The 27,412-nt window shown below is 44.6% G+C and overlaps 2 protein-coding genes across 2 annotated transcripts in view; one reads left to right on the top strand and one right to left on the bottom strand.

The window, feature by feature from the left end:
* Positions 1 to 11,087, top strand: part of LOC110501032 (KICSTOR complex protein ITFG2-like) — a 32,652-nt gene extending 21,565 nt beyond the window's left edge. Inside the window, exon 5 of the mRNA XM_036957340.1 lies at positions 9,192 to 11,087. Within this exon, the coding sequence (XP_036813235.1) occupies positions 9,192 to 9,241 (50 nt within the window). The 3' untranslated portion in view covers positions 9,242 to 11,087. The remainder of the gene's footprint in view (positions 1 to 9,191) is intronic.
* On the bottom strand, positions 1,158 to 26,709 carry LOC110500046 (nuclear receptor-interacting protein 2). The gene is made up of 6 exons (XM_021577163.2): positions 25,918 to 26,709; positions 14,726 to 15,034; positions 5,747 to 5,829; positions 5,366 to 5,481; positions 4,840 to 4,892; positions 1,158 to 3,165 (listed from the first exon to the last, which is right to left on the bottom strand). Exons 1-6 carry the CDS (start codon positions 26,071 to 26,073, stop codon positions 3,046 to 3,048), a joined length of 837 nt encoding a protein of 278 aa, XP_021432838.1. The 5' UTR covers positions 26,074 to 26,709; the 3' UTR covers positions 1,158 to 3,045.
* Positions 26,710 to 27,412: the final 703 nt, after the last annotated feature.

Here is a 27,412-nt window from a genome sequence, read left to right as displayed (position 1 = left end):
CATCAATAAGCTAAGGACCCTGGGACTAAACACCTCCCTCTGCAACTGGATCCTGAACTTCCTGACGGGCCGCCCCCCAGGTGGTAAGAGTAGGTAACAACACATCCGCAACACTAATCCTCCCCTCAGGTGCCCCTCCTGTACTTCCTGTTCACTCATGACTGCACGGCCAGGCACGACTCCAACAGCATCATTTAAATTTGACGATGACACAACCTGATCACCGACAACAATGAGACAGTCTATAGGGAGGAGGTCAGAGACCTGGCCGTGTGGTGCCAGGACAACAACCTCTCCCTCAACGTGATTAAGACAAAGGAGATGATTGTGGACTACAGGAAAATGAGGACCGAGCACGCCCCCATTCTCATCGACGGGGCTGCAATAGAGCAGGTTGAGAGCTTCAAGTTCCTTGGCGTCCACATCACCAACAAACTAACATGGTCCAAGCACACCATGACAGTCGTGAAGCGGGCACGAAAAAACCTATTCCCCCTCAGGAGACTGAAAAGATTTGCCATGGGTCCTCAGATCCTCAAAAGGTTCTACAGCTGCACCATCGAGAGCATCACTGCCTGGTATGGCAACTGCTCGGCCTCCGACTGCAAGGCACTACAGAGGGTAGTGCGAACGGCCCAGTACATCACTGGGGCCAATCTCCTGCCATCCAGGACCTCTATACCAGGCAGTGTCAGAGGAAGGCCCTGAAATTTGTCAAAGACTCCAGCCACCCTAGTCATAGACTGTTCTCTCAGCAACCACACAGCAAGCGTTACCGTAGCGCCAAGTCTAGGTCCAAGAGGCTTCTTAACAGCATCTACCCCCAAGCCATAAGACTCCTGAACATCTAGTCAAATGGCTAGCCAGACTATTCACATTGCCCCCCTCCCCTCTCCACACCACTGCCATTCTCTGTTGTCATCTATGCATAGTCACTTTAATTATCTCTACCTACATGTACATACTTCCTCAATTAACCAGTGCCCCTGCACATTGACTCTGTACCGGCACCCCCCCTGTATATATTGTTATTTTTTACTACTCGTCTTTAATTACTTGTTACTTTTGTCTCTTATTCTTATATGTATTGTTTGAAACTGCATTGTTGGTTAGGGGCTCGTAAGTAAGCATTTCACTGTAAGGTATTCGGGGCATACCTGTTGTATTCGGGGCATGTGACTAAGAAAATGTGACTTGTTTTGAAACTGTCAGTCAGGCAACAAGCAGGGTCCTGATGATGATTCTGTGCTGCTGCACCGGTCCTAGTAAAATACCAAATCAGCAAGCAAGGCTTGTCAAAGTGAATAACGTACCAAATGAGAAGAGGTAAAATGTACTAAGCAGATTTGTTTCCTGAACATAAAAAATTAAGGGAGAGAGAGAGAGAATATGCTTAAACAAACATCTATGAGGGCCTTGATTAATGTCCCCTGAAGAAGACGAGGGAAGGAAGGCAGCTGGGGTCAGCTCCGTTTTGGCAGCTCCCTCTGACTGGAGCTGGGAGGAGTAGGAGGAGCTGGGAGGAGTAGTAGGAGATGGGAGGCGAAGTAGGAGGAGGAGGAGCTGGGAGGAGTAGTAGGAGATGGGAGGAGAAGTAGGAGGAGCTGGGAGGAGGAGTAGGAGAAGTAGGAGGAGCTGGGAGGAGGAGTAGGAGCAGCTGGGAGGAGTAGGAGGAGAAGTAAATAGAACTCATCCCTTTTTCTTTCCCATGTGAAACACTAGCCACTAACCATATCAAAACAGAAAAGCCCCTCGATTGACATGCATCCAACACATACACACACACACACACAAAGTGCACATCTACCAGTACGTACACACACTCGCACATCTCCAAGTCACACACACTGACACACTCTCACAGGAACACTAACATCCAGACGTATACAAAAGCAGACTTCTACAAAAAATCATGCGGAACTATGGAATGTTTGGATCTTTTTGCTGTGCTGTCCGTCTGACACACACAACTAGCTCCAGGACTCTTAACATTTTAAGTGGAATTATTGAGAACTAGTTTTGATGTGGGTCATCGTGACATTCTTAGGAGCACTCTTCATTTGGGAAAATAAATGAGAGAGAGAGAGAGTCTTCACTTGGCTGAAGGCAGTTAGTTCAGGAGTAGCAGTAGTCTCCTCACATCTCTTCCAGAATTCCCTGTCTGTCCTGACTCTCAATTAGATTTTTTAACAGGCAGTTTCAAAGGTTTCATAAGACCTGTTTTTTTTTTCTCACTTTCTCTTGAGCACGTTTGAGAGGACATCTAGAAGACTATCTCTCTGTAAAGGGATGTGAGGGAGATATCATTTTTTCCTCTAGGCTGAACTGTTTTTGATTTTAAACAGTTTGGGCATTTAATTGATGATCAATGTAAATGATTTTATACCTCCAAATCACAATATGTTCATTTCAAATGATAATCATCGTCTGACTCCTCCGTATGTTTCAGTACACTCTTAGGGGGGAAAAAGGTGCTATCTAGAACCTAAAGGGGTTGTTCGGCTGTTCCCATAGGATCACTTTTTGAAGAACCCTTTTTGGTTCCAGGTAGAACCCTTTTGGTTCCATTTTTTTTTTTTTTTTTTGAGATCAATGTAGAACTCTTTACAAAGAGGATTCTACATGGAACCCAAAATAGTTCCACCTGGAACCAGAAAGAGTTCTCCTAAGGGGACAGTCAAAGAACCCTTTTGGATTCCTTTTTTCCATGAGTGCATTGAACAATGATGCACTGTCTGGCAGATAAAAAACACCTTGATTAAGTACATAATTATGAAGATTGTTACATAGAATCGTCCCAAACCTTGAGCTCCATCTGCTCCATAAACTAGTCTAATTCAATACAGGGGTAACATCATGGTAATGTCTTAATTCCACAGAAACAAACACAATGGTGTAAACTGAAGAGAATTGGGGTGGTCAACCATGTTCCTGGCAGTGCGAGACACTGATTGGACAGTCCCGACCCGGACCGCATTATGTTTTTTCAGCGCCAGCCAATCAGAGGAGGGCGTGGGACGGCTGGGAGGTTGTGACACGCCAGCGTCACAGGTTCTCATTGCTGTCTTGCTGATGGCACTGGCTGACCAATGGCGGCTCCATGAAAGGCAGCTCCTCCCCTGAGCCCTGGAGCTTTAGGACTCTACTGCTCAGGTCCACACAGCACTGGAGATAAAGGATGGATAAGGGAGACATCAGATGGGTGACCGTGACTGACTATAGGGTCAAAACATGGTTTAACATCAACTCTACCACAGAGTGCAGTGCCATGGAAACTCCATTCATTTGCGGAACTGCCATCATCCAACAAAGTGCCATTTTAGACAACAGAGGGTTAATAATGTTATGTAAACCAAAATCCTCGGAAAGGTCGCATCGTCTGCTCCAAATAGCAGTTCAATCGGTCTGCACATGGTGACATTAAAGGGAGACACTGTACTTTTTTCAGTTATGTACTTTTCCATCCAAATGGTTCTCTTGAGGGGCACAACATTAAATATGCCCCAGTGCGCATGCATATGTGATCACAATTCACACAATGGCTGTGAGATGCACCTGAGTCTAGCTCTCTGCTCTCCATTGGGCCTAACAGACTCCACTGAGCTTTGTGTTTTACTTCCAGGTCACCAGAACGGCCCAGGGACTAAATTGAACATTTTGTCTCTGTTCTAACAGTTGTCTTTAACTTTAACTCCAGGCTTCCTCCATCTCCATATATGGGTATCTTTCCTTGCAGGCATACGTGATAATTAAATTAGGATTTACCCTTTTTTCCAAGCCACCGGTCTATTTAAGGAGTATTTTGAAAACTTTTCAGCTATGATTAAATTGAGTTAAAGTTCCCATCTTGAGTTTTGCCGAGGGAGCAGAATACTGAGACTGGGTGCACTTGGAAGGAAAATTGTCTCCGGTATCGCAGATCCTCCGGGGGTGCTTTTGCATAATCATAGATCTGGTTTGCAGTGTACCCTTAAAGTCTAATTAGATTCTCTGTGAGAAATGGGCGCAATTAGTCTCGTGCCTAATTCTACTTTCCCTCTCAGACCCTCTGAGACAGAATTCTGTTCATGTAATTTCCCCTTCTGTTCTGTTTGTTGACTGTCACATTGGGTTGCCATTTCCTGGGATATCCTGGGGAAATGGCAGCATTTTAAACCTCCTCAGTGAGATGTGCTGATCTGAAGTCTGTCTTATCTGTCTGCTTTCACCTGCAGCCCTGTCCTCACCAAGAAGCGCCAGCAGTGCAGCCATAACCCTCAGATAACATAACACAAACCTGTCTGTCTCCATCTCTGTCCTAACCTGCCATTACTTGATGTGTTCTGATAGTAATACATTGAAGATGCCAGTTCCTAAGGTCTCTGCTTAGTCTAATCGCTACAGCTCAATGTCTGCTTTTTTCCCCCCCTATGATTATTTTTAGCAGCAGTTTTCATTAGCTGTGAAGTTCAAGTTGGGGGAGATTTAGGGAGGACGGCAGATTCAAAATACTAAAGGATCTCGCACATCTGAGCAAACGTTTTTCAGGTGCAGTTGAACAAGATGAATGAAAAAGGAACCCGCACACTGCTCTTGATAGTATCACTGATCTTAAATAAGCTTACGTATCGGTCTCACGGCCTTCGTCAGAGCTTTTGTGAATTTCTTTAAATTAGCACCCTTAAGTAGACCTGGCCCCACCCACATCCGTTCCACACATCGAATGGGGTTGGAGGCGAAAGGAAAAACAAAGTGCTACCAAATATAACAATTTGCATTTCATAAATATTCAAATAAAGTGTGTAAATAAGACAGATCAAACACAGCATTTACACATTTGCGACACTAATGAGGACTTACTTTGAGTTCCTGCAGAGTCTGAAGACCCAGGCACAGCTCAAACACCTCATCCTCTGTGGGGAGATGGAGAGGAGAGACAAAGAGAGGAAGAGAGAGATAAAGAGGAGAGAGGGAGCAGAATAAGAAACAGTGAATTTCTAACCTGCCGTGTCTCTCACTGACTGATTAATTAACACTGCATAAATGAGCTCAAAACTAACAGGAATCATCAGCACATCTCCATTCTCCCATCTGCATTGTGTGTGTGTGTTCAACCATTAAGGTATTAGTCTCTCTCTGCTTGTCTTTGTGATTTGTCCCTGGCTGCTGAATAGGAAAGGTCAGGAGCACATGCTGCATACTGAGTTCACGCACACTCACTCTCTCTCTCTCAGACACACACACACACCCACACGCTGTCACATACACATTGGCTGCCAAGCACATCTCCAACACCTTTTAAGACCGTCATTGACAGTCAATACAACTGGCTGCAATGCTGCTTTAAATGTTTATGTGACGTAATATGTGGTGTCTCCTTCCTTACCGGTGACGTGGGCAGAGCACTGGACACTCTGTCTGCCCAGCTGCAGCTGCAGGCCCCTCACCGAGCCCTGGCCCTCTGTCTGCTCACAGGGTGGACCTTCCTGGGTGGGAACCAATCTGGCAACACACACAGCCATGGTAGAGGTTATTAGGACGCTACTCTGTTCTGTCTCTCACAGGCCAGTTTGTTGATGCTGATGCAGTCTGATGTTGGTTGTGGTTGTGTGAGTGCCTGTGGAACTCAAATGTGGTTGTTGGCGCTCTGTATTTCGGTGCTAGTTGGCAAATCTGGACCCAGGAGTGTTATGTGATGGGTGGGTATTCGTGGGTGTGGTAGAGGTCGACGGAGAAAGAGATAGCGAGGGAGAATAAGGCCTCTCACCCAAGCCTCCTGCAGCAGGAGCTGGAGATGCGGTTGTGTTGACTCCCGGTGTTGATGGAAGCCTTCACCTCAGTGTCACAGCACTGTGGAAACACAGCAGAACAACTACAGTGTTAACTGACAGTGTACGTGTATAGTCAACACACTTATACTCTCACAAAGGAGAGAACATCAGACAGGAACACGTATATTTGTCCTGCAGCTATAGGGAAATAGATCTGTTTGATTACAAAAGGCTTCTCATCATATGGGTCCTAACAGCTCTGCTGTTGAAAAAAACTGCCAAACTACGATATAAAGTCTGAATTAAAGCCTTATCGACTCGAGTTTTGGTCAAATTTGTGCTAGTAGTCCATTATTAAGCCACATTTCCCAACCAATTACAGATAGTGTTTAAGACCAGGTGTTTTCTAGGTTTGGCATAGTTGTTTATATGCAATCACGTTTGTATTGATCCTCTCTGTCTGAGTCAGAGACTATTAGATCATGAAGCCTGTGCTGATGTTGCAGGACTTTGGCTATTCTGCCTCATGGTTAGAGATAATACCAAACCAACCATGACTGTTTTAGAAAAAAACACCTATGAAATCATTAGTCTCACTCCAGTGGATGTGTTGACTATTAGTTCAACCATTAGAGCCAATGACTGTGTTTGTTTTCTGAAAAAGATCTGAGAGATCTTATCTGAGGCCTGTCCATGCTTTTATAATCCTGAATACATTACTAGACAGTGAAATATTAGCCCAATCAGCAGAGCCTGTGGAATATTCTTCAACTAATCAGCGAACCGGTCAGTTCCTGTTTCGAAAATAGTGCTCGTCCAAAACCATTATGCTCAAGGGCAACATCTTCTGTACAAGAGCAACATGATGTTGTCTTCTGAGCCAGAACCATAGAACAGTAAACAACACAACAATACTTCTGAAGTGAGGATCCTGTGTTTCAGCAGGGCTGTCTTCTTTTGGGTGCCTAAAGCATCCTACTTGTCACACTCCCTGTCATCCAGCGTGTGTGTGCGTGTGTGTGTGTTCACCCACCCAGCAGAGCTGCTAACAGCCAGGGTGGTGGTCCTTTATCCTCCTCCACATCTCCCAGTGGTTCTGTCGTAGGGCACTTCATGTCACAATGCAGTGATTCACGGTAAAGGGGAAGCAGACATTGCGGCAGATTCTAATGACTGCAGAGGCCTGGCGGCATGTAGCCTAGTGGTAAGAGCAATGGGCCAGTAACCGAAAGAGCGACGGTTTGATTCCCCCGAGCCGACTAGGTGACAAATCTGCCGATGTGTCCTTGAGCAAGGCAATTAAACCCATAACTGTAAAATGTTCTATAATGAAGTTTCTGTTGTAAATCTCAAGGCTCTTATTAGAATATTGCATTTAAATGTAACCTTTTTTTTTAACTAGGCAAGTCAGTTAGCATATCATACTTCTGCGAGTGGAAGGCAGAACAGGCAATGTTGCTGAAAACATGCAACTCTGGAGGGAGGATTTAAAACATGTTCACACTTCACAGCATATGGTGGATCTGCGTGAGTGAGAACGGAACAAGATGTCACACCCGCCCCCTCTCGATGGAGAGGGAAAGACACCGAGTGGACACATAATGATATGCTTCCCCGAACACGAGTTAACACAACCCAGTGACATAACCTCTGTGTCCTTGCTAGGTCAGCAGTACTACCTTGTGGTTTCTGAGCCAGTGTACCTCATCTCAAGCCTTCTCTAACATCCACCATGTTTTGAATGAACGGTTCGATTGGTAGATGGATGGAAGGATGAATAAGGGTTGGATGGGTGGATAAATGGATCCTAGATGTATGGATGGATAAAACATCCTGAGAAAAGCATGTTTTCACTTGTCTTTTTCCTGCCATATTATCACTGTGTATCACAGTACATACATCGACTTGACTTTAGGGTGTTTTTTACCCCCTAGATTAAAGCCCGCTAGGACATCAAATCCCATTGCTGTGGCTGGGTGTAAAAATGTAGTCCCCAACACACAATATGGTGATAGTTGAGCTTTCCCTCTTAATCCCTGCAGGCTTCTCACGGCCAGGCTTCTCAGCAGGTCTGCGAACGTACGTTTTTGTCTCTGCCTGAGTGGTGAAAAATTCCTTCCCTTCTGTGAAGTTTAAAAATGGCTCCGGAATTAATGGGTAAATATGGAGCGTGTAACCGCTTTTAAAAACAGAATCAAACAAAGATAAGCTGAGCCCCATGGAATGTTCCCTGGCGAACCACTTACTTCAAACACATACACAGTAGCTGTGTTCGCATACTCAGACTAACCGTACTATTTGTGACGTAAATTGAGGATATAAACTCAGCACAAAAAGAAACGTCCCTTTTTCAGGACCCTGTCTTTCAAAGATCATTCGTAAAAATCCAAATAACTTCACAGATCTTCAATGTAAAAGGTTTAAAACACGGTTTCCCATGCTTGTTCAATGAACCATAAGCAATTAATGAACCCTCTGGGGTTTGTGATATATGGCCAATATACCACGGCTAAGGGATTTGTCCAGGCACTCCACGTTGCGTCGTGAGTAAGAACAGCCCTTAGCCGTGTTATTTTGGCCATATACCACACCCCGTCGGGCCTTTATACCACACCCCGTCGGGCCACTTTATTTAAGAACCCGGAAACAAAACAATGTCCGAACGTTCTGTTTTGTGGAGGACTTTCGTTGTGGCGTTCTTGCCGTTTTGTGATCGTTAGCTAGCTAGCTCAAAATGTCGTGGGATCTTACCAAGAAAAACCTTTCAAAGTCTAATGGCAAGTCTGTGCCACATCCACGGATTATTCAAGGGTAGGAGGGCGATATGAAAAAATGGCCACATATCACCTATGAAGACATCTTCAAATATTTAGTCTCGTCTCTCGGTGTGGATGAGTCAGAGGTGAGGAGCTACACAAGCACAGATATCAATACCTCCACAGCGGCAGAGTTGGGCGGGTGCTTATTCACTGTCTTGAGGATGACAACCTGCTGTTCCTCAAAGCAGATGTCCAGCCCAGTCAGAGCAAAACACACCATCGTTCTGCCTGGATTCTTGTATCATCTGTCGGTAAGGTGGAGACTGCAGGGTGTTCTTGTGTTGGCTTTTTGTTTATCATAACCCTTTCTATGAATGATATGTTTGACGTTAGCTAGTTACTTAGCTAGCTAATTAATTGGGATGAAACCATATCACTGACCAGAACTGATAACGTTAACTATTACAGTAATGGCTCATTGTGTAAGTATATCAGTCTAATCTCAAATGGCAATGAGGTAGGTACAGAATCAAGGTGAGTTTTACAATCAAATAGAAAATTGCCAGCATAACCTAAATCTCCTAGTTAAATGGAGACTGTGTAAACTAGTCAGCTGTGAACACCATGTAAACTAGTGTTCTGTATTGTAATTGACTATTCTAACAGTGGTGTTTTGTTGAAGGTGCAGAATGCTGTGTATGGAGGATTGACAGGGGTGTCCTGTACAGATGAGCAATACCAGTGGAACTCGGGGACGCAGCGGAATTTAGCTCCAAAAAGGTTGAGCGAGATCTGTTTCAAACGTCACAAACCAAGTGACGAGTTCTCTGACAGCACCACAGCCGCTTCTCCACCTCTACCTCCAACTCCTGCATGCCACTTCCACAACGCACTTAAACGTTTGAAAGGAGCCAATGTTCCAGTGTGGAGCTTTCTACAAAAATGCATCAAAGCTTAACCAAACTGTCATCAGGTTCCAGGAGCAGCCACACAGCTACAACAGCCTTATGGGTAACATGGCATCAACATGCAGTGTCAGTAATGCTTGTCACATTTATGTTAAGCTGGAGGAGTGTAAATGTGCCAGCTTGGAGGAGGTCACTAAAGCACAGAGTGCCTCCCATGTAATGTATGACGCGCGTTAGCTTTGGATCACTGCTAGCTCAGCAAAGAAGGTTCCTGTGCGCACCTCAACAAATCTCCCGACTTCTTTGTGCGGGAGAATCTCTTTCCCCAGGTTCCGCAACCACATATAGCAAGGAGAACGAGCAGGTGGCCTACACATGGATGGAGAGCTGAGGGTTTAGTCTGGAGAGTGGAGGCACAATAGTGAGTGTCAAGGAGCCATGTTTTCTTTCTGCAAGCCCAGATCGAGTGTTTAAACTCTCAAGAACTATTAGAAATCAAATGTCCCCTTCTGATTAAGAAGTGTGAGTCTCTGACTGAAATGTTCTCTGGCAAACTCACCAATGTGAAGCTGGTGCATGGGGTCCTCAGCTGCAACCTAATGGAGCCCGTGGGTACTACATGAAGGTGCAAATGGACATGTTCTGCACAGGACCGGAGAGATGTGCTAGCAGTTGATGTTATTCTTCAATAACACAGACCCCAAAGCAAATCAGGGGGAGAAAAATATATTTATTTAAAGAGAACAAATCATAGTTGATGGTAGATGTTTATTCTTCCCTGTCCTCAATGTTTCTCCTCTGAACAAAGAGACTGGATGGAGTTTATAACCCAACCCTAGCCCATGGTTGACCTATTAGAATGTCTTGCAATAAAACTGGGCCAATGGCCAAATAACAAATATCCTGTTTCAGGCTCAATGTTTAGACAATTCGGACCAATGAGAACTTGACACATGTAGCTATGAGTCCCAGACTGAAATTCCTCCCGTGTCCCTGACCCATTAATCTTCAGTTCCCCATTAGAGAAAAACAACTATTTCCATTGATAATGAATTCCCTCTTGACCTTTAGTCCTCTGAGTTGCGTATTTATCTTTGAATACTCGTACAGATGCAAACTGCTTGTCTGGGCTCCATCCGAGCAGGTTGTTATTGACGTGCCTTTTGATGTGAAGTTCTGTGCTGATCTTATCCCTAAACTAAAGGCATTCTATTTCACACACATGCTGCCAAGGATAGTAGATGAGTTCCAGTCAGGCAGACCAACCCTGTGCTCCAAATATGTTCATCTATGTGGTATCTAGGGGTCTTATACTTCTCTCTTTTTTTAAATGGTTCATATATTTTGTGTCTTGTAAAGCTCTGTCAGCTCTACCTTATTATCTAAGCATAACTCTTGATTGGTGTTTTTGTCTGTCACAGTTCACCTTCAAATGCACATTTACCTGATTTTATATTTGCATAATTCTTGTTTTTTTTTTATATCTTGCCTTGTACAGCTCTCTTCATACTTGTTTATCTAATGCCTACGGATAATGATTTATGAATGTTTTTATTGTCCCTTGTTATAACTCTCTTTTCATATGGCACTTTATGAACTTATCTCAGCATATCATAATTCATCTTGCACTTGGCAAAAGATGGTGTTAATAAAAACCACTATGAAATTCAACTTCGTTGACATTTTCTTTTGATACTTAACATTTTGAAATGAAGGACGAGGAGGCATGTCTAAAGGTTTCAAATGTGTTTTCAGTTTGATTCTGCGTTTGGTTTTCAAGGGCACAAATTAGGAAAACTGCAAAGCTATCAAGGCAATGGGTGGCTGCTTTGAAGAATCTAAAATACAAAATATATTTTGAATTATTTAATAGTTTTTTTGTTTACTTCATGATTCCATATGTGTTATTTCATAGTTTGGATGTCTTCACTATTATTCTACAATGTAGAAAATAGTAAAAATACAGAAAAAGCCTTGAATGAGAAGGTGTGTCCAAATGTTTGACTGGTATGTGTTTACACCCCTTTGCTATGACACTCCAAATTGAGCTCAGGTGCATCCAATTTCCTTGTATCATCCTTGATGAAGTCCACCTGTGGCCAATTCAATTGTTTGGAGATGATATAGAAAGAAACACACCTGTCTATATACAGTAAGGTCTCACAGTTGACAGTGCATGTTGGAGCATAAACTATAACATGCAGTTCAAGGAAATGTCTGTAGATCTCTGTGATATAAATATGATGAGGCATATATCTGGGGAAGGTATAAAGTGTTTGAAGTTTCCAAGAGCAAAGGGGTCTCCAGCATTGGGAAACTGAAAAAAATATGGAACTACCCAGACTCGGGCAAGAAGGAGGTGGCCAAGAACCCAATGACCACTCTGACAGAATTACATAGTTCCCTTGGCTGAGAAGGGAAAACCTGCCAGAAGGATAACAGTCTCTACAGCACTTTACCAATCTAGGCTTTATGGGAGAGTGGCTAAGCGGAAGCCACTCCTAAGAAAAAGGCACATGACAGCAGGCAAATCCTTGATGAGAACTTGGTTCGGAGTGCAAATGACCTTAGACTGGGGTTAAGATTTACATTCCAACAGGACAATGACCCCAAGCATGGATCCAAAGCAATGCTGGAATGGCTTCAGAACAAGAATGGGAAAGTCCTTGAGTGGCCCAGCCAAAGCCCATACTTGAAACCCATTGAAAGTCTGTGAAAAGACCTGAAGATTGCTGTTCACTGCTGCTCCCCATTTAACTTAACAGACCTTGGGAAAATCTGCATACCCAAATACCCAAATCCAGATGTGCAAAGCTGATACAGACATACAGTTGAAGTTGGAAGTTTACATACACTTAGGTTTGAGTCATTAAAACTCGTTTTTTAACCACTCCAAAAATGTCTTGTTAAAAAACTATAGTTTTGGCAAGTCGGTTAGGACATCTACTTTGTGCATGACACAAGTACATTTTCCAACAATTGTTTACAGACATATTATTTCAAGTATACTTCACTGTATCACATTTCCAGTGGGTCAGAAGTTTACGTTCACTAAATTGACTGTGCATTTAAACAGCTTGGAAAATAAAACTCGTAAAACGAGTCCTATGTCGACATAACCTGAAAGGCCGCTCAGCAAGGAAGAAGCCACTGCACCAAAACCGCCATAAAAAAGCCAGACTACGGTTTGCAACTGCACATGGGGACAAAGATCGTACTTTTTGGAGAAATGTCCTCTGGTCTGATGAAACAAAAATAGAAATGTTTGGCCATAATGACCATCGTTATGTTTGTAGGAAGAAGGGGGCGGCTTGCAAGCTGAAGAACACCATCCCAACCATGAAGCACGGGGGTGGCAGCATCATGTTGTGGGGGTGCTTTGCTGCAGAAGGGACTGGTGCACCTCACAAAATAGATGGCATCATGAGGCAGGAAAATTATGTAGATATATTGAAGCAACATCTCAAGACATCAGTCAGGAAGTTAAAGCTTGGACAATGACCCGAAGCACACTTCCAAAGTTGTGGCAAATTGGCTTAAGGAAAACAACGTCAAGGTATTTGAGTGGCCATCACAAAGCCCTGATCTCAATCCTATAGAAAATTTGTGGGCAGAACTGAAAAAGCTCTGGAAGCTTGTGGAAGGCTACCCGAAACGTTTGACCCAAGTTAAACAATTTAAAGGCAATGCTACCAAATACTAGTTGAGTGTATGTAAACTTCTGACCCACTGGGAATGTGATGAAAGAAATAAAAGATGGAATAAATAATTGTTTTTACTATTATTCTGACATTTCACATTCTTAAAATAAAGTGGTGATCCTAACTGACCTAAGACGGGGAATTTCTACTCGGATTAAATGTCAGAAATTGTGAAAAACTGAGTTTAAATGTATTTGGCTAAGGTGTGTGTAAACTTCCGACTTCAACTGTACCTAAGACGACTCAAAGCTGTAATCGCCGCCAAAGCTGCATTTGCAAAGTATTAACTCTGGTGTGAATACTTATGAAAATTAGATGTTTCTGTATTTGATTTTAAATACATTTGCAAACATTTCCCCAAAAAATGTCACTTTGTCATTATGGGGTATTGTGTTTAGATGGGTGCAATTTCTTTTTTTATTGTAGTTAATCCATTTTGAATTCTGGCTTTAACAACAAAATGTGGAATAAGTCAAGAATGAATACTTTCTGAAGGCACTGTACATGTATGAGTTCATCAACAAAGAGCTCTATCTATCCCAAACCACATTGATTTGTTGGAACCTGCTTCAGGCAGGTATGATTCAGAAAGCCAGTCAGTTAAAATGCTACACAACACTACCTTGAGATGACAGCCAGAAATGATGCAACTGAGTGGGTGTTTTTTGTGTGGCAGTCATCATTGTTCTATAGAGTGACTCAGGTGAGGTGATCTGGAGGAGGGAAAGAACACAGTAGTCTCTGCCGCCCGCCCACCCACTCCCCATGGTCAAACTCCTTTATTTGGGGGTATATTTTCGTACCTCTCTGTGGAGTTGATGCCTGGTTAGTCTCGTGTATGTAGGTGTTGTTTCATCAGTCTGAGCCTGTGTTCCAGACAATCAATACTTGTGGGTGGGTGCAGTATGGTGTTTTAAAGTTAGTCCAATTATTACGTTGCAGTAGGTGGGTTGTCAGTGGGTTGTCTGCAGAAATAATTAGGCCTGAACATACTGAGTCAGAAATTACTTGGGATGGTACGTTTGCTCATGTTCACTAATAACATCTTAATGACTGCTATTCATTCACTGAAATGAATGATGTTGCCAGTGAACTCAATGCATTTGCATTGCTGGTTTGTCTTCCCATCTTGCATATAGATTGATTCTACCAATGTTGTTCGTATGATTATCTTATGATGTTAGTATGATGGGGTCTTCAGCTGTGTGTTGACTTCATTATGAGTCTGTTGCTGATCCTGCATGTGGAGGAGTCACTGTTACAGTATGTTACATTAGCTCTTCATTTAGCCACAGACACAGTGTGACGAGAGTGTCTGAGGGGTGCAGAGGGTCGATATGGGGACTCTACAAACCCTAGAATCAAAGCCATTTAGAATTGACGAGACCGGGCTCAGTGGAATACAATGAGGGAATAAATCATCTGGATAAATGATGAGTCACTGTGGTCTCTCTGAGTGCTTCTCTCTCCTCCTATCCCTGTATCTCCCCCTTTCACTCCTCTTTTATCTTCATATGGAGTGGAACTGAATAGTATTTGAGATTTAATTTAGGTTAATAAAAAACCCATGACGCCGAAATGAAGGAAGGGTGGGTGTTGAAGTGTACCTTGCACTGGACCAGCAGGGTAGTGAGAGGCCTCTCCTTCCTCCTCTCCTCTGTTTTATCGCTGCCCGCTGTGCTGCTTGTCTTCCCCCCGGCCTCGCTGCTGTCCTCCTCCTCGTCCGACCTCGTCTCTAGGCTCCTCTCGCTCTCCTCCGTGGAGTCGTCAGCCGTGCTCTCGCTCTTCTCCTCTGCGTCGCCGGCGCCCCCCTCCTTGCTGTCGACTAGGGGCGAGGGTCTCCCCACGCGGGCCTCGCCACGCAGCTGTGTGATGTTTCCCGCCATGAGGCGGCGCTGCACGATGCTGTGGGGCTGCTGTAACCAGGAGACAGGGCAGGTAGAGGGATGTCAGACACCATTTTCAGGGGAGTCAGAAAGAAGCTATGCATTTAGGGCTTAGTTAAGCCTAGTCCTGAACTAGATTAGATTAGAGAGTTTATAGTCACATGTATAGACTGGCAGATGTAATTACAGGGTACAGTGAAATTATTGCGCTCCGAGCTCCAACAATGCTGGACAAAGAGAAAAAAAATGAATACAAATCGATAATAAAATAATAATATATACATATTACAACTGTGGCAATGATAAATGTCCATTGGGGTGGGGGAAGGGTGACTCAAAATGATGTCACTATAGAATCTCCATTGAAAGTGCTTTTTAGTCTTGGACTAGGCTTAATCTGTGTCTGAGATCCCGCCCCTTAGTTTAATATGTATTTCATAGTTGACCTAAAATGGTAAATAAATAAATGAAGAGAAGAGGGAACCAGTCTCGTGCAGTCTCTGTTCAATGTTAGAATGTTACAATGATTCCATATTCTTCAGGACAGAGAGTTCTGTAAATATGATACATTTCTATGTTAGTGTTCTGTACAGTTTTCATGTCCATTTACTCAGACCAACCCCATTCCATAGAGACATTAAGGCAACTGTTCTTTTATGATTCGATAATTGCCTGGATGACTAACAAAAATCGATTTTAAACCATTTCAGAAAAACTGGTGGGCAAAACAATAAAATGTTGAGCCTTATGGTAGTCCAGTTGTTTTGCAGTAGGGAGTCACTCTAGAGAAAGATGGAAATAGTTTTTCTAAGAGGCCATGTAGTTTGAAGTGAACAAAAGGTCAGCTAACACCAGCAAAACCAACAGCATCAATTCACCAGAAGGAGGATGTCAGTGATTTCAGATATACTTGCTGCTGAAAAACGGTGCTGCTACTGACGGGACGGAAACATCCATTCTCTCTATGCCAGAGGCACATCGTTAGCTGTAAGTAGCGTGTGTGCGCTCTTATGTGTGGGTAGGCGCGCCTCCAATCTGTGTTATCTGCACTGTGCATGTCTGTACAGTATGTAGCCTACAAAACAGTTGTTCTGCTTGTATCACACAGTTGCTGGTCTCAAATCTCACCTTTGGGGCCTCATTGTGAGTTCAGTTGAGGTGTTGAAGGTTTCAGGTAATGACCACAACATCAGAGCATATCAGAGCCGAGCTGTCTGTCAGTCTCCTCCTGGGCTCATTTCACCCTGTGCTCCAGCTCTCCCTGTCAGCCCATCAAAGTGATCGTATCAGGGCTCTGAGCCAGTGTTCTCACACTGGCTCACACAATAGATCGTATCAGGCCTCTGTATACCTCTGTGGGTAGGCGTTCTATTGATCAGGGAGGAAGTACTCTCTGGAGGGGCCAGTTTTGCTAAGAGCTTTCTCTGTTATAGGGCTTATTGACACTGTAAACAGGCAGATATGCACTCTCTCGCTCCCTCTCATATTCAACTCTCTCACACACTCACACGCACATAGAAGCAAGCCTGCGTATGTGTGATAACCACATGAACAAGGTCAACTGAATAGGTTAACAAAAACAAGAAGCTTGTTTGCTCTGACTTTTCTAAGACATTTAGTGGGTATACTGTATATAGTGAACTCCAAAAGTATTGGGATGGTGGCTTTTTTGTTGTTGTTTTGACTCTGTACTCCAGCACTTTGGGTTTGAAATGATACAATGACTATGAGGTTAAAATACAGACTGTCAGCTTTAATTTGAGGATATTTTCATCCATATCGGGTGAATCGTTTTGGAAATGACAGCCCTTTTTGTACATAGTCCCCCCATTTTAGGGGACCAAAATTATTGGGATAAATTCACTTATGTGTATTAAAGTAGTCAAAAGGTTATTATTTTGTTCCATATTCCCGGCACGCGATGATTACATCAAGCTTGTGACTCTACAAACTCGTTGGATGGATTTACTGGTTGTTTTGGATGTGTTTCAGATTATTTTGTGCCCAAAATAAATGAATGGTAAATAATGTATTGTTTCATTTTGGAGTCACTTTTATTGTAAATAAGAATAGAATATGTTTCTAAACACTTTCTACATTAACGTGGATGATACCATGATTATGGATAGTCCTGACTGAATCATGAATAATTATGAGTGAGAAAGTTTGACTCACAAATATCATACCCCAAGACATGCTAACAATTACAATAACAGCATTTTTTGGGGGGGGGTGTATGATATTTGTGCATCTATAACTTTCTCATCATTATTCACGGTTCCTTTCAAAATCTCTTAAGTGATGGCTACTGTAAAGTCAGCTAAATTGCATTAGGGGAGTAGGCTCAAATTAAGATCCTACATCTGTAGGTGGGTTCTGCTGCTGGTACTGTGGGAGACTGCAGTTTCTCTAAAGACTCTGTGGCACACCGGAAGTGTCTGGTGAGAGTTTACACAGACATGACCCTTGACCTCCTCAGCACCTTCAGTAGACGAGCAGGTGTCCGTTGTGTATACAGCCTTGAGTCTGTAGTCTAGTGCCTCCTCTAAAAGATACTATTACTGAGAGCAGCTGCAGGACATCACAGCACAAACAGCCTCATTACTATGTTGTGATACAATGCCACCTCTGATAGAGTTATTTTATAGTTCTATAACAAATCCTGTTATTTTACAGTTCCTCCGTATGTTCGTGTTAATAGAAAACCTTGGTACCTTGTATCCTTTCTCTGCACATAAATTAAGTATTACATGGCCCACTCCTGTAATCATAGTATTGTATTGCACCCAGATACGAAGAGCACAAATCCCCAGAGGGTTGACTGTCCAAATACTGCGATTGTGCAATCATACCCAATAGCCTGAGGAACAGATGGAGCAAGACGGAGAGGAAGGAGGAGGATAAATGCCACGCTGGTATTTTGTCCCGTTCTTTTCTCAGCTGATTGTATTGTTTTCATCATCATTTCATCCTTGTTTTGTATTGTGCAACGTGCAGGGCTAATTTACCATTCTCTACACGAGGCTGGAAGCTGCAGCTTGTTCTGCCTGTTTACAATATGAATGAAGATAAGAGGGGAGAATTATAGGAGGGTAGAGAGAGGGAGAGAATGAATGAGAGAGAGAAAGAGAGAATAAGAGGGATAGAGAGATCCCAGTAGATCCTGGCTATATCCCTTTATCCCCCCCACATTTCCTACCATTTTGCCTCCATCTCTCCCCTCCTTCACTGTTGTCTGCCAGTGCGAAGGCAAAAGTATATTGTTGCTGTTGCTACCTCATAGTCCAGGCAAGGTTTGTGGATACAGGAACCGACTGGGTAAGATGTGAGAGGTATTCAATCACTCTCAGAGGACATGGAACTTGTAAAAATCCTTCTGTATTTTTCCAAAGCAACTAGTTTGGGCATTACACAATTCATCGGGGAACTTTAGAATCTACCAGTCTGTAGAATTGTCCTCCCAACCCAGCCTCAGTTCTAGCTGATCATGTAGTTGCTAGGCTGAGCTGTGTTAGTCAGCTCTGACACAAGCTGTGAAGAAGGCTTCTCCACAGGAGCCCGCCGCAGAATAGTCTTTTCACAATGAGCAGCTCGACGTCCGCTCCACACCACTCCACATCAATCAACAGGGTCACTTGGACCGGGCCTGAATCATACTCACCCCCTTCTGGTCCTGGAGCGAAGGGAACAGTGTTTTCTGACTCTGTCATATCTGACAACCGTTCAAATCAAGCTCCCGTGTTTCCTTTGACCTCACACTCACCTTCCCAGCTATCAACACCCATAGAGAAGGGTTTTATCTCGATGTCCGCAGCCTTTTATCAGAGATGTCATTGGAAAACCAGCAGTGTGTCATTCTCGTTTGACCCCCACCATTCAGCCTTCTATCTTGCACCAGCGTTGTTGAAGGCAACACAGAAAAGGTGTAATTTCAGCAAAGTTTTCTCATTTACATTTCTCAAAGCTTGCAGCATCAGATCATTTATTATCTAAATCGGACAATGATTAAGGGTACTTCAACACGTATCCCCCCGCTCCTTCCTGCTGTAATGAACAGCATGTGTACCGAAACACACACAGGGAGATAGATAATGAACCCAGGTAAATGTGTGGCTGGCTGATGGAGGGGCTTCCCTGGGCGAACTACTAAAGGTTTATCTGGAGGGAGGAGTCACAGTCTGGAGGGAGGAGTCACAGTCTGGAGGGAGGAGTCACAGGCTGGTGGGGTTATATCCTTCCTGTTTGGCCCTGTCCGGGGGTGTCCTCGGATGGGGCCACAGTGTCTCCTGACCCCTCCTGTCTCAGCCTCCAGTATTTATGCTGCAGTAGTTTATGTGTCGGGGGGCTAGGGTCAGTTTGTTATATCTGGAGTACTTCTCCTGTCCTATTCGCTGTCCTGTGTGAATCTAAGTGTGCGTTCTCTAATTCTCTCCTTCTTTCTTTCTCTCTCTCGGAGGACCTGAGCCCTAGGACCATGCCCCAGGACTACCTGACATGATGACTCCTTGCTGTCCCCAGTCCACCTGGCCGTGCTGCTGCTCCAGTTTCAACTGACCTGAACCCTAGGACCATGCCCCAGGACTACCTGACATGATGACTCCTTGCTGTCCCCAGTCCACCTGACCGTGTTGCTGCTCCAGTTTCAACTGTTCTGCCTTATTATTATTCGACCATGCTGGTCATTTATGAACATTTGAACATCTTGGCCATGTTCTGTTATAATCTCCACCCGGCACAGCCAGAAGAGGACTGGCCACCCCACATAGCCTGGTTCCTCTCTAGGTTTCTTCCTAGGTTTTGGCCTTTCTAGGGAGTTTTTCCTAGCCACCGTGCTTCTACACCTGCATTGCTTGCTGTTTGGGGTTTTAGGCTGGGTTTCTGTACAGCACTTTGAGATATCAGCTGATGTACGAAGGGCTATATAAATTAATTTGATTTGATTTGATTTGACAGGCTGGAGGGAGGAGTCACCGTCTGGAGGGAGGAGTCACAGGCTGTGTCCACAAATGGCTCCCTGTTCCCTATTTTGACCAGAGCCCCATAGTACCCCAATAGGGTGTCATTTCAGACACAGACACAGTCTGTGGTACTGCTGATTTCTCTGACTTCGTCCCAGTGTGTTACTTTTTTACATTTATGGAGTTTTTGTTTGGTCCTTGGGAGGAGATTTAAAAAATGAAGAAATAAACATATTTGACAAGCATTAATTAGTCGAGGGAGGGAGAGAGAGAGAGAGAGAGTTGCCTGGTTGCCTGGTTGCCTGCCTCCCCTCCCAAGGGGAAAACCCTCCTTTAAATCCCATTATTATTAATCAGTTATCGAAAAACTCCATTACCCATACTTCCCCTCCTCAGTGCTCCTCTCTGACTGGCAAAGAGCAGAGCAGATTGAAGCTGACAGCAGTGTACCCAATGTAATTCCCCCTGCTCCATGTGAGTGAGGAGGCAGCTGGCTGTTGTAGGTTCCGATTGCCCTGCAGCTACAGCGAGGTCAGACTGTTTAGATGCAGATCCTCTGTCCACAACAAGCGGCCTGTGTGCAGTGGTTGTGAACTGCCATACAGTATGTGCCCTGGCCTTTTTATAAAGTTCAAATGCGTTTCACTGTTCTAGCGCTCCACTTTGGCAGATGCGCTTAGTCTTTTGTCTGGTTTCAGGGACAGGGATGGCTGCAAAATAACCCGTTTGGAGACAAAGATTATAATAATGTCTGATGTTGCATCTGTCTGGCCATGACATTCTCAGAGACAAGATGGCGTGCTAAGGTAAGCAGTGTGATATCAGGGCTTTTGCAACAACAACAAAATAATATATTGACCGAATGCCACGAATGAACGTTGATTATCTATTCAATTTCAGCTATCACAGTAGACATGTTCATCACTTTTGTGCCAACCGTCAAATGGCAAAAGCATGGGTACATGTAAAACTGTCTCGTTTTGCCATATAGCTCATACAAGGCTTTTATTTAATTTGTCACACTAGATATGGAGTTATCCCTATTGAATCCCCCCATGGGATAACCTTTATGGCTGTAAATGCATGCTGATGGGTGGTAGTCTTTATTGGCTAAATGGTTCAATTGGAATTGGCGTCCCTGCTATGACTTAGGCTAATCTTTGTCTGCATCCATCAGCGTTCATGCAGATGAGATTATATTGGCTGATATCATGATTGGCCATCATTCATTTCAGCCAACAGAGATGATGACTGGATGAGTCTTAAATAGTGATTTGTGATGGTTGGTTAAACATGTACAAAGGATGTGAAGGTTCCTGTCCCTTCCTGTTCCTCCCCTAGTTGGTCTCTAGAAATCAATTCTCTCTTCAATTGGCTGTAATTAAAGAGAGTATAACTTCCCATAGCCTTTCTGGTACTGAAAGTATGGAGCAGAGATTGAAATGAAAACTTTATTGGCATGACATATAATATTTCTATGACTTGTTGATAACACTGTATGACACTTGATGAATGCCAAATGTAGGCTAGATGGCCATTGTTTATTTTTTTTAAAAATGTTATATTTGAATTTACTAGATACAGAAGCAAACTGACCCAGTCAGACAACCGGTCCAGTCAAACCACTAGACATGGCACAATAGGTAAAGAGGAAAAACAAACTGGGATGTTTATAGAATATCAATCATCAATGACCTTGTCCTTTCCTGTCTGTATCCTGTCTGTCATATTCTAGCATTCCATCTAGCATCTTTTCAAGCCCTCCTCAAACACACACACACACACACACTGTTCCTCTGTGTTCTTAATACATATTGCAGACTGCTGATTCTGCTGCTGAGTGTCCTGCAGTGACCTCCCTCGGAACATGTCCACAGTGTTCCAGTTCAAACCGGTCACTATGATGCTCACTCTTTCTCTCTCTCTCTCTCTCTCTCTCTCTCTCTCTCTCTCTCTCTCCCTCCCTTTTGTCATGGCATGTCCTCTTTCCTCTTTTCTTCTCTCATTCTCTCTGAGAGATTAGAGCCTAATTGCCATGTGGGCTAATTATCTGACTGCAACAGGCTCCTCTCTCTGTCATGGCTGAAGTCACATGACTCTGCTAATGCCTGCTTTCCCACTCGGATCAAGGTCCCCAGCCGCTGGCTTCCTGTCATACAAACCATCTGGGTGTAGCCAGCGACACATCTTCTCTCCCTCCCCTCTCTGTCTCTCTCTCTTTCTACTCTCTCCCTCTGCCATTCCCTCGGTCTCTGTGCCGGTCTGTTTCACCCAGGTATTTTTAGCCGGCTGTCTGTCTGCGGAGCGCGGACCAGCTCTGGGTGAACCAACGCTGCCGCCCATCAAAGCTTCTGACAACTGGCAGCGAGAGTGGATGAGAGAGAGCGGGGAGGGTGAGAGAGTGCAGAGAAGAGAGAGAGAAACGGATAGAGAGAGTGTGGAGAGGGTGGAGGGATAGAGAGAAGGGTCCTCACCTCTGCTCTCGTCAGCCAAGCTAATTGGCTCAGTGCTGGGTTCTAATGGTAATCACTAGAACCTTCCTGAGATGTCTCCTGAATCAATTCGCCATGGCCCTCCACAGTCAGAGTTAGGGCACTTTTCTCAAACGTCTTAGGGAAATGTCAAGGGATCCCATTGAGTGAGTGAAGGTGCCATGTCGCCGCCTGGGAGAGAACTCGGTCTAATGTTGTCGTCCTTGGATGTTATAAACAATTTAATGAGATAATTACCACCAATTAAATCCAAGCCCAGACACTTCCACTTGATGTGGAGAAGGATATGCCCTGCTGGGTTTATTTGCCTGGTGCTGTAATGCACTCCTCTGAGCTTCATGCTGCAGTGAGGTGATGAGAAGGGAAGGTGCTCTACATTCTGCTCCACACTGGAGCATGCGGACGCTGCAGCCCAGCTCCGACCTGACAGAGACACCTGGAGCCTCCCATTTAGACAAGCCTCACTGGGTCTGTCAGGAAAGAGGATACACAGATACACTCACACACAGCTTATTCACACACACAAAGTTAAAAAGAGTGGGAGGCAGAGCAGATGTAGGGATACAACTGAGGAGTGGCGAGAGGGATGCTGCTTCCTCTCTTCCTCGCCCTCACTGTTTTTCTAGAACTCATGGCTTTCTGATATAAATAACACTTGTGCTAAAAGGGGCCACAGTCTACCACTTCCCCTCTTGTCCCCACCCTCCTCCACTCTGCTTTTCCCTTCCCTCGCTCTTGCGATTGAATGGTGGGTTGTCTTTGCCCTTTTCATGATCACTGCTCCCTGGCTCTGATCTAGGATGAGGATGGGAGGGAGGGAGGGAGAGAGGGAGGGAGAGAGAGAGGGAGGGAGAGAGAGACCAAACATTCACTCTTATATAACTGGCCCTTTACTGTTAAATGATGTACTGGCTCAGTTGAAGTGGATGGGCAAACCAGGCTACATCTAAAGAAGCCCTGCGCGGTTCAATGTGTGCTTTTACACCAGGATTAGTTCTATTTTAATGACTTGAGAATGATAATGAGGACAAATGTCTTCATCCTTCCTTAATAAGGGAAGGAACCCATGAGACTGATAATAAAGCGTTCTTGAGATATGAACACTATTTCAGAATGACAGACAGACACACATATGTGGGCAGCAGGTAGCCTAGTGGTTAGAGCGTGGGATCAGTAACCGAAAGGTTGCTAGGTCGAATCCTCGAGCTGACAAGGTACAAATCTGTCGTTCTTCCCCTGCACAAGGCAGTTAACCCACTGTTCCTAGGCCGTCATTAAAAATAAGAATTTGTTCTTAACTGACAATGCAAAGTTAAATAAATAAAAAATAAACACACATACTGCCTGTCTATTCAGCTGTGAGGTGACATCACTACTCTGTTGGTGCCCATCAGCTGGCTTCTGTTTTATCTCAGAGTAGCCCCACGCACCTTAGGGAAACTCCTGCTGCTTTTCTACAATTCACTTTAGCCATGTCTCCACTTGGAGCGTGATTGCTTTTGACAGTCAGTACGGCGAGCGAGGCACGGCGGGGGAGCTGTAACAATGGCTGCCTCTCTGGCGTTCTGCTGTTCAGGCTCCGAGGCCATTACAATGCGAAGCAGGGCCGTGAGATGACATGCAAATCATTCTGTAACCCCTGGGGCCTGTTACCTCCATCGAATGGGGTTTCTAGCAAATGAGGTATGAATCAGAGCGAGTTCTTTTCTCTTTCCTATGAGCAGATAATTGGTATTAGCATAAGAGGGATTTATCCCAGTAGCGTCGTTGAATTACAGGCTGCCGTTCAGCAGATGTGGTCTACATGTTGGAGGTGATGCAGAAAAGATTCAGCTCTGACTGCATTACATCGTGACAAAGTGGTATAAAGTTATACATGTGACTGTAAATACACACTGAAGAGCCTGAGTGTGTCAGTGGCATCATCCTCTCTTGTTGTCACCCTGGTAATCAAATATTCCCCTGACTATTGCTGGTTTGTATTCAGAATAATGGAGACACTCGTTTACAAGTCAGACACCATGGGTGAATCCCAAATGGCACCTGATTTCCTACTGTATATAGTGCACTACTTTGAACCAGAGCCTTATGTGTATAGGGCATAGGGGTCCATTTAGGATACAGAAGATGGTTACCTTCAGGTTCTCTCACTGCATAGGGATTTAATATTTTCTCAGAGTGTGAATAGAATCCAGAGCACCAGACAGGCTCCAACAAATATTTAATTTCGCTCTAAATAACAGCTTGTTATCCTCCCACAATGCTCGTGTGAGAGAATTCAACTCTGAGAGCAAAGGGAAATAGATTTAGATATAACGTGAGAGGGTTGAGAGAGATGGAAGTTCGTCATGGAGATGCTGCTGCCTTCTGCGAAAGCTGTCTTTAAATACACAGTGTAATCACACACAGTTTAAACACACACACACACACACACTTCTGATGCTCTCCGCTCCAGTCATTCTGGAGATTTTTGGAGTGCGTTCTGGGAATTTGGGAGGCAGCCATCTAATCAAGACTGTGTCAGGAGTTGACAGTGGGGCAACGAAGCCATTATCACAGGAAGCCCTTGTGTCCATAGAGGAGGACTGGGAGAGAGAGGACTGATTGAGCAGGAAGTGGGAGGATGTTGGGGGACGGGCGGACACTTCCTAACAGGGACTGTCGCTCTGTCTTACAGTGTGTTCTGTCACTGTGTCATGCATTGATTATAAGAATGTGGTTGCGTGGGTGGCTGTGTGGGTGGCTGCGTGGGTGTGCGCCTACATCTTAATCTAACTTGCCTCGCTCTGTTTGTTCTGTCCTTCTGGCCTCATAGCTAGTGTACTGATGGAAGTAGACGTGTGACGACCACACTGTGTCTCTGAGGCTCCATGTTCTCTGACAGGGTTTGACAGGCAGTCCTCTCATCTACTGTACTGAGTCTCTTACATGGCCTACCATCTTCTCTTGACACCTCGTCAGATAATGGAAATGGCAGTTGATGTTGCAGCGATAACAGTGAACGGTAGATCCATGATAAGCAGCTGGTGGCAAACAGAGGACAGACAGCCTCTTCAACTAACTATCCAAATAAGCTTATTTCAACATCTTCTATCTGCCAAGTCTCATCCAAAATGCATTTAGCCACCATTAACCACCATTTAGCCACCATTAGCCACCATTTAGCCACCACCACTAAGAGTCAAAGTGACACAATACAAGCAGTAGAGTGTGATCTAATGGGACTTTCAGACAGCCACTGACCAGGGTGGTATTCATTAGGTAAAGACTGTAACAGGGAGGGACTATCTGAACTTGTTCAATAAGAGCAGGGCACACTGTAGTAAAGCATTCTACAACAGAAAACAGACGTTTTTCCTTGCAAAACATTTTGCTACAGTGACTTAATGAATAAGTCATGTAAGTGACAGTACCGCCAATAACAGAATAAGAATAGTCCAATGGGACATTGACAGCCACTCACCAGATCTTTGGAGGTGCCCAGTCTCTTGAGCCCATCCAGGGGCAGCAGGTCGGCTGAGTCTTTGTGTGTGAACTGGGTGGCCTGCTTCAGACGCCTCTGCTGGCCCAGGATGGCTTTATCCCGGATAGCCAGATCACCCTTCTTCGACTCACTCATGGTCAGTCAGTCAATCCGTTAGTCAGTGCAGTACAGCTAGCTAGAGTGTAGAGCAGAGCTGCTCAGTTCAGCGTACCTCTGTCTGATGTAGCCTGGTTTGGAACAGCAGGAACAGCAGTAGCAGCACAGAAGGGTATGAGTGTTGAAGGCAGAGCAGCACAGCCCAGTGCCCTGTACTGTAAAGTCTCTCCTTTTCACTTCCAAGAGCTAGATCGCAGAGAGGAGATGATACTGTTGATTACTCCTGTTTTAGTTGGTCTCTTCCAGAACAAATGTCTTCCCTCACCTTTACCGTGTTCGTCTTCAAACTGTTCCACCTTCAAACTGTGACCTCCCTCTCTGTGAGGGTGAGGTTGTTTTGAGGTGCTAGTCCTTGGCATCTATTTGTGTTCTGTGTTGCTGTCAGTGTCCAGAAATGATTAGTGTGCTGATGGTCCTGTTATGTAGACATGTCTCTCTTCAGGCTGGGCTGTGTGTGTGTCCCCTCCTCTGTCAGTGGAGTCTGTCCTTGCAGCGCTGCAGGAGCAAACTGTGCCCCTCTCTTTCTCTGCGCTCGCTCTCTCTGTCTCTCTCTCTTTCTCTCTTTGCTCTCTCCCCCCCCCTCTCTCGCTCTCTCTCTCTGCTCGCTCTTGCTCCTCTCTTTCTTTCTATCTCCTCTCTCTCTCTCTCTCTCTGACTGTCTCTTCCTCTCTCATTGCTGTTCTCTAGAGGAGTACATACCCACCCCCTGTCCATCCCCTCAAGCCCTCTTTCCATCACACACTCTGACACACACACACACACACACACACACACACACACACACACACACACACACACACACACACACACACACACACACACACACACACACACACACACACACACACACACACACACACACACACACACATCTCGCCTAGTTTCAAAACACGACACCCACGTGTTCTCGGTTAATGCCCCGTAGTGGGGGGGGGGGAAACACAAAGAAGTAGAAAAGCACCCAGCTGCCTTCTTATTACCTCCCTACCCTCCACACACAGAGCTGGAATACCTTTCTGCCCTGGCTGACATGCTGAACATGCTGCTATAGAACATCAGAGGTGTAACATGTCATAATGCAGTCAACCAATAGAGATTCTAACTCCTGTACAGTGGTAGTTCTATGTGATGGATAACACATTGAGGGATCCACTCGGTCAGCTATATGTGTATTTAGCTGAGTTCTAACCAGTTGTCATTTAGTTCCCCTGGGTTTTCAATGGTTCCGGCACCTATGCTACGGTTGTGTCTGTGATTGGTGTCTGTGATTAGTGTGTGTGTGATTGGTGTGGTTGCTCCAGCATTGATCTCCACTCAA

The sequence above is a fragment of the Oncorhynchus mykiss genome, chromosome 21, assembly GCF_013265735.2.
Source record: "Oncorhynchus mykiss isolate Arlee chromosome 21, USDA_OmykA_1.1, whole genome shotgun sequence".
Lineage (NCBI taxonomy): Eukaryota > Metazoa > Chordata > Actinopteri > Salmoniformes > Salmonidae > Oncorhynchus > Oncorhynchus mykiss.
Note: the sequence above shows the minus strand (reverse complement) of the source record. Positions and strands in the feature narration are given on the sequence as shown.